General features: G+C 40.3%; 1 protein-coding gene across 3 annotated transcripts; it reads right to left on the bottom strand.

Moving 5' to 3' along the window:
- Positions 1-2,613: 2,613 nt before the first annotated feature.
- EHF (ETS homologous factor) lies at positions 2,614-16,713 on the bottom strand (the record flags this gene model as incomplete). Of its 3 annotated transcripts, XM_080617945.1 has the most annotated exons (8): positions 2,614-3,579; positions 4,960-5,155; positions 7,798-7,857; positions 10,855-10,923; positions 11,015-11,083; positions 13,492-13,551; positions 13,867-14,112; positions 16,617-16,713. In XM_080617945.1, the coding sequence occupies 8 exons, from the start codon at positions 16,711-16,713 to the stop codon at positions 3,480-3,482; spliced, it is 897 nt and encodes a 298-aa protein (XP_080474071.1). In that variant the 3' UTR covers positions 2,614-3,479. The 3 variants fall into 3 exon arrangements, with proteins under 3 accessions (XP_080474071.1, XP_080474072.1, XP_080474073.1); XM_080617946.1 differs by lacking the exon at positions 10,855-10,923 and having other exon boundaries at positions 7,798-7,879; positions 11,019-11,083; XM_080617947.1 differs by lacking the exon at positions 10,855-10,923.
- Positions 16,714-17,873: the final 1,160 nt, after the last annotated feature.

Raw genomic sequence — 17,873 nt, forward strand, 5'->3', positions numbered from 1 at the left:
AACAATATTAAAATGTTTTCCAGTATAGAAAGAATTTGTATTAGCCACTTCCCATCTCAAGGCATAAATAGGTGAAGATAAATATGAATCAGAAAATTTCTTTCATGTTTTATTTGAATTTATATCACATCCACAAAAATAGAAACATTCTTTAGAACCATTTTGTGATACATAATCTCCGAGCTGAGATTTACAGTGGCAATAGTGAAATATCTAACTTGGATTTGTTTCCACACGTATATATTGAGGATGATGTTGTGAGAAGCAAGCAGGAATTATGCAACGTGCTGCAGAAAGGAAGATGAAAATGTAACTGAACATTTTAATGTCTGGGTGGTTCACCAGCCTACATACAGTTTCTCAGGATGTTTTCAGAGTTAGTTGCTTTATTTTTGTGCAGAAAATATAAGTTTGAGAGTGCTCATGCCAACACGTTTAACATTGTGATTTGCATGTAACTATATAAATATAATATACTTTCCAATCTAGAGCTTTATACATATGAAAAATTATGGTACAATAAAAATCTATACACATGGTGCTACCAGTTCAGCAGCTGCTAACTCAAAGGATACATCTAAAAATACGATTGCTCAGCTTCTGAAATATAAAACAGCAATCAGAAATGCTTTTTGTTTAAATAGTAGTTTACATAAACATTCATCTCTTCATTTTCTCCATTTGCTTAGGTCTGGCAAAAAAACCAAAAACCTCCCTTTGGCTGTTTGGATCTGTCCTTGGCAAGAATTGTAGTTTTGAAAAGTCCTTTGTGTTTGTCTTCGGCAAAGGTTAATATGTTTGTAAAACAGAGTAAATGTTGGCTGGCTTCTATTCCAACTTTGTGCTATTGTAATGCTGAATAACAAATACCTAATCTGAAAAGTTCTGCAGAATGGGAATAGAAACTTGCACAATTTCCATGTGCTGACATGACAGTGGAAGACTGACATTTATACTGCTCCCAAAGTAAATCACCCTCTAGATTTATACAGTATGCTTCTAAATAAAGCTTTACCTTTCAAAACTTTTAAAAGCAGGTTTAGCTGCTGCTCTGTAACCAAGTGATGACATGTGTCTATCAGAAGTTCATTTTTTCTCCCCAGAAGTCTGGTGAGAGGTCTGGTAGAAAACAGCTTTATGAAGGTATTACAATCAGTTGCTGTAAGATACATGTTCCTGAGATAAGGTACAACAGTATTGTGGATTTTTGATGGTACCAATAATTTCAGATTTCACCCAAGGTGTGGAGGGGGATGGTGGGGTGTGGAGAGCATGGAGCAAAGGGCTGCAAATAACCATGGGGTGGGGGGAAGGAACAGTCTTTAAAGCAGAGAGAAGGTGCTCTCCTTGTCTGGTGTCCTGGCTCCTGTTGTATGCACTACAAAATGATGGTAAAGGAAGTGGAATGTAGCTAATCAATGTAAAAAAAAGGAAATTCTTGAGTTGCGCAAAAGCAAGCAAGGCGAGCACAGTCAGTCCAGAAAAAAAAAAAAGAGAGATAGACTGAGAGAAGAAATGCTTTGAAGTACAGAGGCTTATTATTTGATTTGTAAATAAGATGAACCTCTCTCCACCCAGGTTATGAAAAGTAAAAATTGTCATGTATGGGTAATTGATGGTGACAGCTCTGGCAAACACCGTGTAGGAGGTGGTGTTATTGTTTGACATGCCCTATGTGCGTAGATAACAACTTAGGCTCTCATGTTTGCCTATAAATTGACTCTAAGCACATTTGATACCCTTTATATTGATAATTCTGTTGTCTCTTGGTTTCATCTCTTTCCATTTAAGACAAACAAAAAATAGAATATCCTGCAACCTCCAGCTGCAGCTTGCAGCAATTCAAGACAATATGGATTCAAATCCAGGGGACACCTGTGGAAATGGATATTGGATGGACTTAATATTCTTAATTGGGTTTTTTGTTTTTTGTTGTTGTTGTTTTTTTTCCTGGACTTCTCAGCCTCTGATCTGTTTTCCAAATTCCCCATCCCTGAAAAAGTGGGTTGGAATTGATCTTGGTTTCACCCCTGTTAACATCACCAAGAAAATTCTGTTTCTCAACTCCTACATCTCATATCCTCAGTGACCTAGTGAAGTGCTGCCTCTAGTTTTCACTTCCCCATGTTCTACATGTGCTTGGTACCAGCAGGAAGCATTCGTGACTTCGATTAAAAAAAAAGCTGCCAGTGAACATTCAGTCTCCACATGGGACTGTTAGAGATGAGCCCAAAATACTGACCCAGATCTGAATGTCCCCAAAATCTCAGTGTCTTTATGTTGGTGGGTTTTCCTCAAACTAAGAATCCCAAGCACAGTTGACAAATACAAATACAATATACAGTTAGACTTGAGAAAAGTAGGGGAAACTAATATTTTACATGCAATAGAGCTCTGCATTTATCAACGGTTTTTAGAAACTATCTGTCCAAGTGAGACTTGACCTGCCAGGAGGACCATATGACTTGAAGGAACTGGGGAGACTCTCTCTCATGCCATGAGATTAATATAAGTTCTGCTTGCCCACCTCCTCACTGTTTCATATTGCATGGATGTAAATGCTTTAATTAGGCGTATAAGAAGGTGGAAGGAGTATTAATATTTCTGCTGGGAAACTGGTGTCTTTTAGTAAGTTTGCCCAGTTGGAAAACAGTCATCTTCCTTCAATAGCTTCTGGTCCTGAGACTGACTCTTTTCCTGCTGTTCACCTCACAGATGTTAGTTAAAAACAAATGACCCTTTTCCTGGGATGAGCTGAATGCCCTTTGGAGGTTAGGGAGGATACTCAGTACCAGGTAAGCTCAGGTCCTAAACTTCTGCCTACAAAAGAAGGTCCCAGTGGAGGAAGTAGGATGGGTTCTCTAAATAAATGTTGACAGCCACATTGCAGCACCACTGTTTTCAGTGGCTAGGATAAGCTAGCTGAAGAGGAACCCACCATCTGATTCAACAAAAGCAACTAGAAGCCAGCAAAACACTCAGAAATCAGAAGGGAGGAACAAGTAATATCGGCCAATGGAAGCTATATACCAGCTGACTATGGAAGAAGACTACTTGGCTCAGAGATGCTGTACTGTTTCCTCCACTTACAGTTGCCTTCCAAAGTAGGTTATCATACTCCCTAAATGCCCTAGTATTTAGCTCCTTCCCTTTCTTTGCATGAGTTGTAAATCACATTATGCCTGTATGATTAAAAAAAAAAAAAAAAAAAAAAAAAAAGAAAAAAAGAGAAAAACTTCACAAGAAGGGAAAAATAATCATAATTCTATAATGTTAACTTATATCACAGAAAACTGTGTACATTTTTTCCCCATACAGGACATACTTCAAATAAAATAATTTTAACACCAATAATGATAATGTTCCTTCTTCCCGACAGAAGTAGAATTGGTTTTTCACCCCAGTTTGGTACATAAATATAAGAAAATAGTCTTTGAATATTTACATCCAGGCGTTTTAAATGTTATTTCTTAACATATTTAATTCTCATTTTCTCTCCAGCCACGGGCATTCTTTCCAAATTTATACACTAATCTCCGACCATCCACACGCTCCAGGATTTCTCTTTTATAATAGTATCTGTTGAAATAAAAACATAGAGAAAGATTCAACATTACATTCACCTATGGTCCTAAAAGGCCATTGCCAACTAGGCAATCCCTCAGATAGCTGAAAAGTCTTTATTTTCTATTGATACATATAACAGAAAGACAGAGAAGAAAAAATTGATGTTTTCTTTTTACTTTATATTAGTTACCTTCTGAGTTGGAATTACACTATATTTCAGGTCATAGCTGTCGTGGTTTAAGTGCAGCAAGTAACTCAGACTCACGCAGCCGCTTGCTCACTCCCTCTCTCGTCCCCCCTGGCTCTCAGAGGGATGGGGAGGAGAATCGAAAGAATGTAGTTCCCACAGGCTGAGACTAGAACAGTCCAGTAACTAAGGTATAACACAAACCACCGCTGCTACCACCAATAATAATAATAAGGGAAATAACAAGGGAAGAGAATACAACACCTCACCACCCGCCGATACTCAGCCCAACTGAGCAGTGAACTAGCCCTTCCTGGTAACTCTCAGTTCTACATCCTGGGCATGACGTGCTGTGGTATGGAATACCTCTTTAGCTAGTTTGGGTCAGGTGTCCTGTCCCTGCTTCCTCCCAGCTTCCCCTCCTCCCTGGCAGAGCATGAGACTCACAAAGTCCTTGATCAGACTAAACATTTGAGCAGTAACTAAAACCATCGGTGTTATCAGCACTGTTCCCAGGCCGAAAGTCAAAACCACAGCACTGCACCAGCTACTAAGAAGGAAAAAAATGACTGCTACTGCTGAACACAGGACAATAGCATATAGCTATATTTATTACACATTCTTATGAGATTTCATAGGTTTTTTCTCCAGATAAGTCAGGACTTGAAAACCCACCAGGAGAGAATGTCAGCTTCCACTTAAAAATACATTTTGAACTTTTATAGAGTGTGGAAAAATGCTTAAAATATTAAAGCAGAGAGCAAAGAATATCCTCACCACAGATCTTGTAAAACTATTTTAAGGTAATGGACGGTGGTATGTCTAGTTTCTGAACACTGATGGAAATAACAAGGTCTCCAGCCATTACTGGGCCATTTAAGCCTTCCCAGTTTAGCAGCAGGTGAACTTTCAGCTTGCTACATCCATGTTTCCTTCCTACACTGGTTGTTTGGGTGGAGAGCAACAGAATATATATTATATACATAACACATATGTATGTTATATATATTATAGCATACAGAAACATGAGGGGAAAGAAAAGAAAGAAGACCATAATGTTACAATCTCAAAACTATTGGGAAACAGTTGTCAAAGAAAGCAATTTGTGCTGCTGAAAATTCATTTTTTAAAATAAGTCAACAAAATTCTCCATTCAGGTAGTGTCTCTACATGCCCCAGTCTTCTGCAGCAACATCTCTGCTCACCTCATAGCCCGGCTGAGTTTCTCATAAGTCATGCTGCTGTTGTTTTTCTTCTTTCCCCAGAGCTGAGCCACAGCTTCAGATTTTAAAAATCTGAAGACACCTTCTGATCGATCTTCCCACTTGATTAATCCTGGGTTTTTCTCAGGATTGAGAAGAATATCTCGAATAAATTCCCAAAGATGAGTTCCTCGAGGGTCTGAAAGAGGAAAGGGGGCAAGAGGAAGGAGTATCTAAAGAGGCTTCCAGCATATGCTTGCCATTTTAATGTCATGTTTTTACAATGTGTAACCTACAGATGGTCACTGCTTGGTAGGGACAGGCCATAGTCTTGAAGCGCAGAACCCCACCTCAGAGATAGATAGCCAAAGAACACTGACAGCCTTTACACTGAGGTTGGAGGTAAGTGTCAGCCTTTGGCAGTCTGAGTCCTGTGGTGGCATATAGGAGCCCCAACAACCACGAGAAGTAGCATCCAAACCACCCACTGCTTCCTTCTGCCTTTGGCATTGTTTCTGCCCTGGAGATAACATATTTAAGTCTCCCCCTCATCTCATTTGCCCATTTTTCCTGATATTCTTCTACAGCATGTCATGTAACCTGATACTATCATGTGGTATGTGAAAGAGCCAAGATAAGCTTTTAGAAGACTGATAGAAGGCAAAGGAGGTGAAATGCTGTTTGACATCAATGAGTATTGGTCCCACATCTCTTAGGCTTAAAGAAGTAAGAAGGTGTAGAATAGATGGAAGGATAGTGACAAAACTGGCCAGCCAATATTGCATGTGAAAAGGGTTTAAAAAAGTTTGACCATGATATTAGAAAAGGCAAAACCAGATCTCTAAGTTCAGCAGGTAGACCTCTCAGTTTAAGTGCAAATTTCTCCCACAGATTCTGTAGAGATCATAGAATCATAGAATAGTTAGGGTTGGAAAGGACCTTAAGATCATCTAGTTCCAACACCCCTGCCATGGGCAGGGACACCTCACACTAAACCATGTCACCCATGGCCTCATCCAACCTGGCCTTGAACACTGCCAAGGATGGAGCATTCACAACCTCCCTGGGCAACCCATTCCAGTGCCTCACCACCCTCACAGTAAAGAATTTCTTCCTTATATCCAATGGCACCAGAAAGCCCAGATCAAAAAAAAAAAAAATAAAAAAAAAAAACCCTAAATAAAGCAAACAAGTCAGATGTAGTAGTTTATGAATGAAGAATAACAAACATAGTGATGAGGTGGGCCAGAAAGATAGCAGTTGTTTGGTTTGACTTCAAAAGGGTATTTAGACCAAATTAAGAAGGAAACAAGCTAGTCAGAGACGTGAAGGTAAACAGAAAATGGTATACAGCGCGATGTCAATTAAATCACTATGTTTCTTTGTTAAAATTGTTTTCTAGAACCAACAATTCGTGGTGGACCTACTCTATCTGGACATGTAACATAATCAATAGATCATGATACAGAGCAGTAATGATGAAACTGGAAATTATTAGGCCTTCATGGCAAGGTGACCTTTTCCATATGACAAGGCTGTGATTGAGTTCTTGGAATCATAGACTACCTCAAATCAGAAGAGACTCATAAAGATTATAGAGTCCAACTTCCCACTCTACACAGGACTATCTAAAACTAAACCATATGACTAAGGGCTTCATCCAAACACTCCTTGAACTCTGAGGGGCTTGGTGATCTGACTACTTCCTTGGGGAGATTGTTCCAGTGACTGTCCACCCTCTCAGTGAAGAGACTTTTCCCAGTGTCCAATCTGAACTTACCCTGATGCAGCTTCATTCTATTTCTTTGTGTCCTACTACTGGCCAGCAGAGAGGGATCAGCACCTGCCCTTCCACTGCCCTCCCTGAAGAAGTTGTAGACTACGATGAGGTCACCTCTTGGCCTTCTCTTCTCTAAGCTGCACAAACCAAGTGACCTCAGATCTTCACAGGTCTGTCTTCAGATGAGTCCTACCTAATTCTTTCATTAGCAACCCTGACATACAAACATACACAAAAAAGAAAAGAAGCAAGATATCTGTCTGCAGAGAAAAAGTTTGGGAGTTCTGGCTGGGCAAAGTCACAGAGCAGGGTAAGAAGAGGAGTCAAGAAGAGACAGATAATTTGGAGACCAAACTGAAACAGGATGAAATCAATCAGTACAAAATGCAGCAAAGGTCCAATATTAACATTTTCTGACACAGATAAATGATGCAGATTGCAAAAGACATACACAAGATATTTTCAGCATTAAAATCTCAGCAAAGTACGTAATAGAACTATGTCCAGAAATCACAGTTACGGTAACATGTCTTCAGAATGAGGTTGAATCAAAACTAGCAGATGAGTGGAGTGGAACGACTGTCAGATCAGAGGGGAAGAAAGCAGCAGGATTGAGGGGCAGGTGCTTGCTTGTTATGACATGCATGAGAAGTTCTGCAAGAAGATTCTAAGCAGGGTCTCTGGGACATGCTGCACCCAGCAGGCATAGACACGGCATGGCCATGCGCACACAGACCTTCTTGATTTAGTCCTGGGTCTCTTTCATCATTCTTTTACTCCAGTCCACCAGCCCAGCTCAACATAGGGCAGAGGCAACTGGTTTCTGGTTGCTTCCCCATGAGCCCTTACTGATAAAAATTTGAAAAGCATAGTAATACTGATGCAAAAGTCATGATAAGCAAACAATACTAGAAACAGATCGTTGGACAATTCAATTACAGTAACAATCTAACCACTTTTGCTTTTGAAATGCACCTTTATCCCTCCTGAAGGGGATTTGCTTTCAGTGTGTTTCTTTTCCTTCAGCCAATCAACCATTATAAACACAGATGTCGACTTACTGTGCTTCTTGGTGTGGGACTTCGGTATATGATCTTGCGATTTTTTCACATCTGAAGACTCTGCAGAGAAGGAAAATGAAACCTATTTGTAAGTTTGATTAAAGGCTTTCCATTGACTCGCAGGTTGAAAGAAATATAACCACAAAAAAAGAATAAATATCTCTTTTAAAGATAATCTCTTTTCAGAAGGTAATCTAAGTGAAAAGAAAGGGGGAGAGTTTTGTTTTCTGTACTATATGTTAACCAGCACACTTCATAAAGAGACCGTTGATGAATAAAGAATGAATCCAGAGGTAAACATTTGGCTTTTGAAACCTAAATTTGATTAACAAATACCTCACCTTCTGTCATGTGTGTGAGAGAGAAAAATAAGACGATCACGTCTATAAAAGGAATCCTGAACTGTCCCATTATGTCTTAGTCTTTGCAGAAGCATGTATCTTTGGGGGCTTATTTGTTTCTGAAGTGGTGATCTAATGTAAAATGTATGCGCTGGTACCAATGCACAGAACACCTACCTGACTAAAACGTAATGAACTGGCAAAGCATTGTTGTTTGGGAGTGGAGGCAGGATGGGGGAACAGGGCTGCACTGGTGGGAGTTTTTGGCAGCTGGACATGCATATATTATTCCGTGGCTCTGAGCCATAGGAACAAGCCATTTCTCATCAATAGTACTTTATCACCTGCAGCCAGACAGAGGAGGAGTAGGGTTTCTGGCACAAGCGCTTCTACAGAAATGAAGGGAAAAAAAAAGTTCCGCCTGTTCATGACTGTAACCTACCCCGCAGTCTGCACGTTCAACCCTCCTGCCCTCAAACCACCACAGCCTGGCTCTGCTCTTGTCATTAATGCATAGCTTTCATCTGATCGCTCCAAGTCTCGCAAAATCTGTGGGATAGTCCTGAGAGGGAGCCCGTTCTGTGTTTGCTTTTCAGCATACTTTGTGCCTGAATTCCGTGAAGTGAAGCTTAAGGTCCCACGCATATTTTCCCAGCTTCTATGAATGCATGATTATCATACTTTTCATGGAAACTGGGAATTTGCATGGGAAAATGACTCACAGGAAACATTCATTTGCATAGAAACTTGTTGGATTTGCACAAGCAACTGCAAAGACTGCATGTGAAAAGGTAGATGCAAAGCTATTCACACACACACTTTATTCATACATAACTGGAAACATAAACTGAACAGGTCAGTGAGGATAAGCCTAATCTCCACTGTTCTGAGCCTGACATAATTATTGTCCTTGACTCTCAAGTAGCAAGCACACTCTGAGCCATTTTGCTTGCCCACTCTCAAAGAGCAGGGAATAGCCTGAACCTCGCTCAGCTTGGAGGGGGAAAGCAAAATGAGGTTTATTTTATTGCCTTTCCTCAGATTATAATTCCCCTGATGTTATCAAAATCTGCGGAACCCCCAAGCAGGACCAGTCCTTTATTTGCCCTCTTATATAAATCTGTCTTATTTTAAAATCCCACAATTCACTTGCAAATGTTTGTTATGCTCCACTTAGCTGGAGATTTATTCTTGGAAGTTCAGTTGCCTTCTGCCTAGTTGGTGACTTATTCTGGATTTCAGCTGTGTAAATAGCCTCCCGCTCTGCCTCCGCTGCTACGTGGAGACCGGTTTCAAACATGCCATGTTAGGAGGCTGGGGCCTGACAGATGAAAAGAGTTATGATGCAGTTTCAACAAAGCTGTCTTGCAAAACTTTTGACAAAAGGTTGCACAGTATTTGCATATGATTCAGGAATGAGCCATTTTTTTTACGGGATATACAAATTCAGTTTTTACGTGAGGCTGTGCCCTTGGCGTGCCACCCTAGCTCTAGGCTTCAGCAGTCAGCAGGTAAACACACGGTGCTAAGATCTTGACAGGTCCCCAGTCCTGCCAGAGAGCTCCAAAATCCTCATAGCCATCTTGTGAGAGTGGGTGGAGGTGGCAGGGAAAGCAAACAGAGTGCTTGACGTATTTTAAGGTTTGGTGGTTTTCTTCTTCTGGTCAGGTTTTCTCTTTTCTTATTTATTTTTAAACCCATGGCTGAGTGCACTGGTTTAAACTATGGGTCACTTGGCAAGTCTGGCTGTTGCTGGGAGGCCAGGGGATGCAACAAACAGGCAGGCTCAGAGGCTGTGCTGCAGAGGCATAGGTCTGTACCCAACACAGAGCACTTGTGAGACTGTGTCTACCGCAGTGGGTTTGCCTTTCTCATCCTCCCGTGATTCTCACTGCTTTCTCTCTCAGGTCTGTTCATTCAGCCTTCTAAGGAGGACCTGCCTTCCGCTGGGCACTATGGCAAACAGGTTTGCTCTTTTCTCTTGCCCTTTGGCAGGCAGATTATCGCTGTCTCGTGGAAGCACAGCGCATGAGTGAAGGGGCATGGGGTGCCTGCCCTGCTCTCCACTGAAACAAGCACCGGCAGGAATCCCTTCTGCTGGTGCAGCTGGGCAGAGAGCTTGCTGCCAGTCCTATGGCTCCCCAAACCCAGCCTCAAACCTAGCAATCTACTAAGCATGAACCACTTGCTCTCTAGGGAATCACAGCCACTTCTGGGGAGGAACAGGGCACTCAGTTACCCATACTCAGCTACACCACAGAAAAGCATGGTGAGCTGGAACGTCTCCTCTCTCAGACGCTAACACCTTCCCCTTTGACTCAGTCACTTTAAAAGACGTGGAGATTGCAGATTATTTGATCTTCCTTTTTTTGACAGAGAAGCATTTCTTTAAAGCAAACTATTGCACAAATGACAGTTAAAAGAACTATCAGAATCAGTATTCATAGAATCACAGAATGATTTGGGTTGGAAGGGACCTTAAAGCTCATCTAGTTCCAACCCCCTGTCACAGGCAGGGACAGCTTCCATTAGACCAGGCTGATCAAAGCCCCGTCCAACCTGGTCTTGAACACTGCCAGGGATGGGGCATTGCTTAATTTAAAATTACTGGAGGCTCATATTCAATCCTACAACAGAAGACGACACAGACTATTAAATGTCGGTAGCTCTGGGACAAGTGACAAAACAATTAACAATATAATTACAAGTTCCTTACCAGGAGGCTGGTGACTAGGTGTCGTCATAGAAATCTGAGAACGACAGAATGTTTTACTGTCCAGTAGTTCTGGGAATTAAAGAGAAGACATTTAAAGTAATAGCCTCAGACAACAATAAAACCATCTCAGAAATACATGAGGTATTGTGATGTTAGTTACCTACTGTGCTACCATAGCCACTGTCATACAGGTAATTCTCTTCTTTCCAGGACACCATTAACGATGGATCTGAAGGTAAAGGACCAAAAGGAAAATCACTAGAAGAAAATTTTTTTTAGCACGGAGGTGAATATTGAGCGCTGAGAAAATAACAAATGTTCAAAAACAAAGCTGTGAAGGGAAGAAAGAATTGAAGGGGCTATGCAAGAAATTATTTCCTTTCACTCAAATCATGGATGGGTTTTTGCATATTCAGGCAAATTTACTTACACAAAGCACTGACTTTTTGAAATAATGTAGTAGGCTCTTCCTTTTAATCATAGAATCATAGAATGGTTTGGATTGGAAAGGACCTTAAGGTCATCTGCTTTCAACCCACTTGCCATGTCATTTATGCCTGCCCTTGAAGGGGGTGTCTTATGCCAGATCAACTCTAATTCTACCCAGTTCAGCCCCTGCTGATTATGACAGTGCTGTGGTCCCCCAGAGATGAAAGTGCTCTCAAATATCTAGTAAACAGGAGGATGCTTAACACGAGTATTTATTTCTATAATGGTAGAATTCAAAAGGCCCCTCTGAAACAGAGCTTCACTGCACACAGTGAGAAACATCAAATCCCAATACTAGATGAAGGGCCATTTTACTCCAGGCACGTCATGTCCCCATCCTTAACCTAAAAACTACCTTCATGATTAAAGAAGAATATTTTTTAGTGACCTTATAGTCAGATGGATCAATGTAAGCAGAACTGAAGTACTGTCTTCATGAACTCTACATTAGTAGGGAAATTATTCTCTTTGCAGTGCATTTTTGAGATCGGAAGCCTTAAAAATCTCTTTTTTTATTTGAATCCAGGTCAGAAAGGATGAGATAGAAGGTTCAAATCTAGGTTATACTTAATTTTTTTCATGTCCATACAAATGAAATAAAAAACAAAAATGAGTTATAGCTAAATCATCATGTTTGGCTGAGTTAACTCTTATGACATAGGAATTTAGCAGGCATGCGAAGTAATAGCTGCATGTTTGGGCACCCAGAGCTTGCTTTCCTATAATAGCACACACCCTTTGCTTGGTTTGACACCTGATCTGCCTAATGTTGCCTCTGAAGACAGGCCTAACCTAGCCAGAACATGGGCAGACAGCTTGTGGTCCCATTTGTCCGTTTTCAGTACCCATGTCTTTGCAACCGCAACAGTCTACTTGAATGAGACCAGCTTCCCCTCTAAACCCCCATCCCTATCCCTGCTGCCTCACAAGGAGTCCCTTACCCAGCAGCCCCAATCCTCCCCATGCAGGAACTAAACCCAATCCCACTGCCTGTAACTGGTATTGCCAGAGCCCCACCATGCCACTCCTGATCAGTACAGCTTGAAGAACCATCCTTTAGTCCTGGGCTCTGACCTTTCTGGGATGTGCACTGCACTGTGTATCTCTAGTGGGAGGAAGAACTAATATAACACCAAGATCTTGTAAGTCAGGACTTAAAGGATTACTTTAGTTTTCGATATGGCAAGCACCAAGGCTGGTGCAGGCACATCACTCATACTACATGGGCACAGGCAAGGAGTGGATTGCAGATTGCAGTGCTTGCCCACTGCAGGGGGAAGTTTAATAGTGTCCTGTCCAGGAAGGCTCAGCTCCTCTGCATTAGATGAATACATACACTGGCAAGACTTATTAGAGACGTTGCACACTACAAATCTGTATTCTTTCTGACAGAAGTAATAAAACGTGGCTCATGAATACACCCCCATATAAAGAGACTGGGACTAGTGGGTAGAGAACGTCTGAATACGGACAGAGGTGCTCTGGCAAATGAACCAGGAAAATAATTGTGCCTGAAGAGGAGGGTTGAACCAAGCTGAAGTTCCTTTTCTCGGTGAAACAAAGTCCTGGGAGGAAAGGGATTTAGCTATGAGCACACTGGGGGAAAAAAGACTGTAACAGGAAAAATGAAGATTTGGTCAAAGCAAAATACTGCCTAGGTTTCAGTCTCACTGAAATGTTGAGAAATTAAAACAACTTTTCTTTCTCTCAAAGTCGCTTTGTTTGGAAATTTCCTCATGTTTCAAACATTAACAGCACTTCACAACAAAATATTTTTATTTTCTTTTTTTTTTTAACTGAGAATACCATGAAAGCAGTTGCTCTGAAATCTGCAGAATGAAGTATAGAATGAAGTCCTCTCCAAAGCTGCACTTGCTGAGCACTGCAAACTATTCCAACTCTGAACATCAGTATAGACTGCTGATACTGCAGAGGTTTCTCAGGAGAAGTGGCCACATGCAAACTAAGATATGGTGGTACTACCCAGTACTTCAAAAAGTAGACACTGACTAATATTTGTGTTACTTCTTTTATTCTGCATGATACACCTTCCATTTTATTTCACACTATTTTGATATGTCTCTCGTGTAGTGGAGAGTTTCCCATTTTTCTCACCATCAAAAGACAAGTTACCAAACTCTTACTCACCTGTTTGCTCTGTCTTCACAATAACATTATGAGGTTGGTACATGTCACTTCCACACTGGCCTGCAAGAAAGCATATGGCAGATAGGCAGTATGACAAAGAGCACAGAAGGATCAAAAGTATTAGCTCCAAGCAGCAAGTAATACGGCTCATCCAGAGGGCTAATCCTGGAGTGGGAAACATCCGTTTCCCCTGGTCCTTCAGATTTCTGCCTTCTCTCATATTAAGCAATTTACCAGTACAGTGAATGAGTTATAAGCAGTATATCAAACACAGCAAATCAGATCTCCCAGCTAGGTGCCTGGGGAACTTAAGCAACTCTGAAGATCCCAGAATTCAGATCACCATCCGTGCATCTCTGCCTACTATCTATTTACCATTCCATTTTAGGTGCTGAAGGTTGCTGTAAAGCAGTTGCCCTGCTGTCCCAGCTGCCTGAGTGAATTCTTGCAGGCTCATACTGCACAGATGTTCCCCATTGATATCAAACTCCTGGAAAGGTATGCAGTTGGCATCCAGCTGGTTGGTATCGAGGAGATGCTGCAGCCATTCCCAGACTTGAAACTTAGTCCAGTACTGAGGGTGTATTTCATGCCACTGTGTCCCATAGAAGCTGCTGGACACTGGAAAATAAAATAAGTATTTACTGCCTCTGTTAACACCATGGGATTATGTCAACCACAAGAAAGGTCTATGGCTGAATTATATGCCCTGGAAGTCTACAGATCTATATTGTTTTCTCAGTCATTAACACTAGCTCAGTAGTAGCTATTGCTGGAAAAGGTATTGGGTTGTTTGGGCTTGGGTTGTGGGGTTTTCTTTGCCTGTTTTCTTATTAAAATCTGAGAATTGTTATATTATACCTCTTGGCAGATTATGTAGGGATTTATTTATTAATGTTGGCTGAATACACTGAAATTGATGGAAGATATGTTACAGAAGTACTGTTGAAAAGGGATATTGATCCTTATGGGGGAAAATGATTTTAGTGTATCAGAAAAATTATGGAAAAGCCTTACAAAATTCTCATAATGTGACAAGGAAATTTTCTTTGAATAAGGACTAGATATGAATTGTGGGTTTTAACTAAGGAAGGGTAAAAGTCAAGGCACTCCCATATTGATTGCCAGTAAAAGCCTATCAATCAGTATGGTCGACAGCTTTACGATAGAGCTCGCATTCTGATGAATGCATGTTATCTCTGTAGTCAGGTAAGGTGATTGCTGAATGCAGTTGTAAAAGTAATTTTTAGTTACAGAAGCTGTGTAATGTTCTTGTTAGGATGTTTGAATCTTCTCTTGGCAATATTTGAAACTGCTCTCAGTTACTTGTATGTCATTGCATGACAATAATTTATGTGTGCAAATGAAAGGAATTGTATGTGAGGGATATGATAATTATATAAGGGCAAAGACAGGACTGCTTTAGTCTGCCCTCACAGGAGGAGTTCAGTACAATTTATTCGTTGGGAGAGGAGGGCAATGTAGTATGCCAGGCAGAGACAGCAGCATGATAAAATGCTCACAAGTGCATGAAGGTTTAATGATGAGGGAAAGGGAGATTGAAGAGGTGGTTGAGTTATTTACAGGAGGAGGAAAGACTGCCATGGCCTAGCTCTACAGTAGCCCAGCTCCGGGATATGGCATCAGTTTGTTCTCCGCAAGAAAAAGACTACATACACAGCTGTGAGAAATGATTGTAGCAGTGGATATTGCTAGAAGAACACAAGCAACAAAGCTGGCATATTTTAGGAAACCACCTCCCATCAGGCCCCACTAGACCTCATGTCTCTTCAGCTGAGATACAGGGTGCAGTGCTAGTTTCTAGTTAAACAAAAAAAAAGCCCCACAGTTACTTAGGTTTGTTTAGCATTATTTGCCAAGAAGGTCTGTGTCAGTAACTTAGGGAGTTTGCAGGACTGTTTCTCATCCTCCTGTTGAAGGATTTGGGGAATGAGTGTGAAAAAGATTGAGTGCAGTATGTCAGAGAATAAAGATTTGATGGAGTGATCAAGTATTCCCTGAAATGAAGGCTGATATTTATTCCCATCACTTCAGAAGGGTAAACGAACTTCAGAGGCCACTAGGCTCCTAATGTAAAGGAGAGCTTTTAAGTGAAAGGAAAGGGTAGCAAGATAAAAGTGGTGAACGATTGCAGAGGCTGGTCTGACCTTTTGGCTTCTTGTCCCTCTAAACCACAAGTGAATCCTAAGAATTTTCACATTGGAAACCTGAAAATAGACCCCCCCCCATTACCCTTCATGAAGTCATGTGCAAAGGGACACTCTGCCAGGACTTCTTTTCCCCACTAATCTGATAGAGACAGGTTGGCACATTTCTTAAGTGCATGCTTATGTATTCATGTGTGTTTAGAAATTACACATAAAAAAGAACAGGAGTTTCATTCAGTAGGAACTTTCATTGTAAGTTTTGTTGCAGCATTATTTGGCTTAGAAGGGCAACTGCAGTATACGTTTGTCTGCCTAGATTTTAAGTCTACCTGTTGACTGAGTGATTAAAACAATTTTAATAGTATATTAAACCATACATATATAGATATATGTCTATATCTATATTTTTATACTGAGGAAGATAATATATATGAACACATTTTTGTGTATAGCCATATAATCAGAAAAAAATAAGGAAAAAGAAAGTTCTTAGATCACAAGCTATTGAGTGCTCTAATGCCAGTCTAATTAGAAAGCTATCTTGTCATTTGAGCTGAAAAAACAAATACAGTAAGGGAGTAAGAGGGCTATTCCCCTGGAAAGCCAGAGGGGTGATTAGCATTGAAAACCAATGTTGATTCAGAGAAGGTGTGAGGAGTAAAGATAAGAGAGAAAGAATTCTAGACGGAGGAGAAATTTTGGCACTTTCAGCACCACTAAATTATTTTTAAGAAAAAGAACCAGTAAAGAAATAAACCGTAAAATGGTCACTTTCAGAAACAGTGTTGTGAGTTCAGCTTTTCACAAATAAACAAATGGAAATTTTTCTTATCAGAACTGAAACCCCAGTAAACTAGCATTGCTGAAAAATAATACTTGTGCATGCTTGAAGGTGTAGAAACCCCTTCCCTACCTCCCCCCAAAAAAGATGGCTTAGAACATTCAAATTCCTCCTACCATTGCATGTGGAATATCCATCTGTCCAGGAAGGCTGCTGGTGAAGTAGATTGCTGCTGGAATTGATACTCATTCTGCCAGCTCCTTCCAAAATCATGATCTGTAAGTGAACCAAACAGCTTGCTTAGTGAGTGGTGTTTAGTCCAAGAGGTAAACGGCAAACAACAAAAAAAAATCCACTGAAGACGAAGTGAGGAAGCCAATTCCATTTGTAGAAGATACAATTGAAATCAAGAGCATGTTGCCACAACCCCTTTTCCACTGCCACAATATCTCCTTATGATAAACATTACCATGATTGATTTGCATATGCAGGAAGCAAGTTTCTACAGCTGCCCATCCATAAATGAATAATCTGTAATCAGAAATGAAGCCGAATAAAAAGACAAGGCTCCTGACAGAGCAATACAGGAAAAGTGCCAAGCATTGAGAAATTAAATACTAATATTTTTTTTTCTAATTTAAAGAGAAATGTGGTTTAAATATTTTTCTTTTTTTCTGTTTTGTTGTTGTTGTTGTTGGATTTTTTTTGGGGGGGGGGTTAGGAAAGGGAATATACTTTTCAATAATTGCAAATGAAACTATATAGCTGTCAACAACCCATGTCCAGAAACTCCCTCACACAAAAGGATGAACATGTTAATGCTACAGGGAGTTAATGTTACAGGAAATATCTTGTCAGCTGACCCAGTTTCTTATCTGATCTGTGTCAGCAGTGTCTATAACACTTCTCAGTAGCAAATATCACAGATCATACATTTCAAACCATTGAAAAACAGATGGTCAAAGATCTTATGGGACAGTCATTGTAACAGAAACAGCGTTTTGGAGTGACACCACCTCCAAGCTAGCATTTCCTTATGTAAGTGACATAAACTTTCCTTTCTACTTAAATCTTAGCTTAGCACCACGAGTAAAACTGGTTGTTATTTTATTTATACTTAAAAACCCCCAACAAAATCCTTATATGATAGATAATAGATAAGAAAGATGTCACATATTTATCACATGCTTAATCATTCCAGTGAAGGTTTACAAAATTCCCCAATTACAGGTGTTCTTGATACTTTACATCATCTTTCAGTGGTCTGAAGTTGCAAAATTTAAAAATATACATTATAACCATAGACATTCTTCAAGAGTTTGTGAAAGGTATTTGTTAAATATCACAAAGGCTTCAGATTGTTATTCTTATATTAATACACAGGGGAAAAAACAAACCAAACCAAAATAAAAATGCCCAAAACAAAACAAGAA

This window comes from Psittacula echo (assembly GCF_963264785.1).
Source record: "Psittacula echo genome assembly, chromosome: 5".
Taxonomy (NCBI): domain Eukaryota; kingdom Metazoa; phylum Chordata; class Aves; order Psittaciformes; family Psittacidae; genus Psittacula; species Psittacula echo.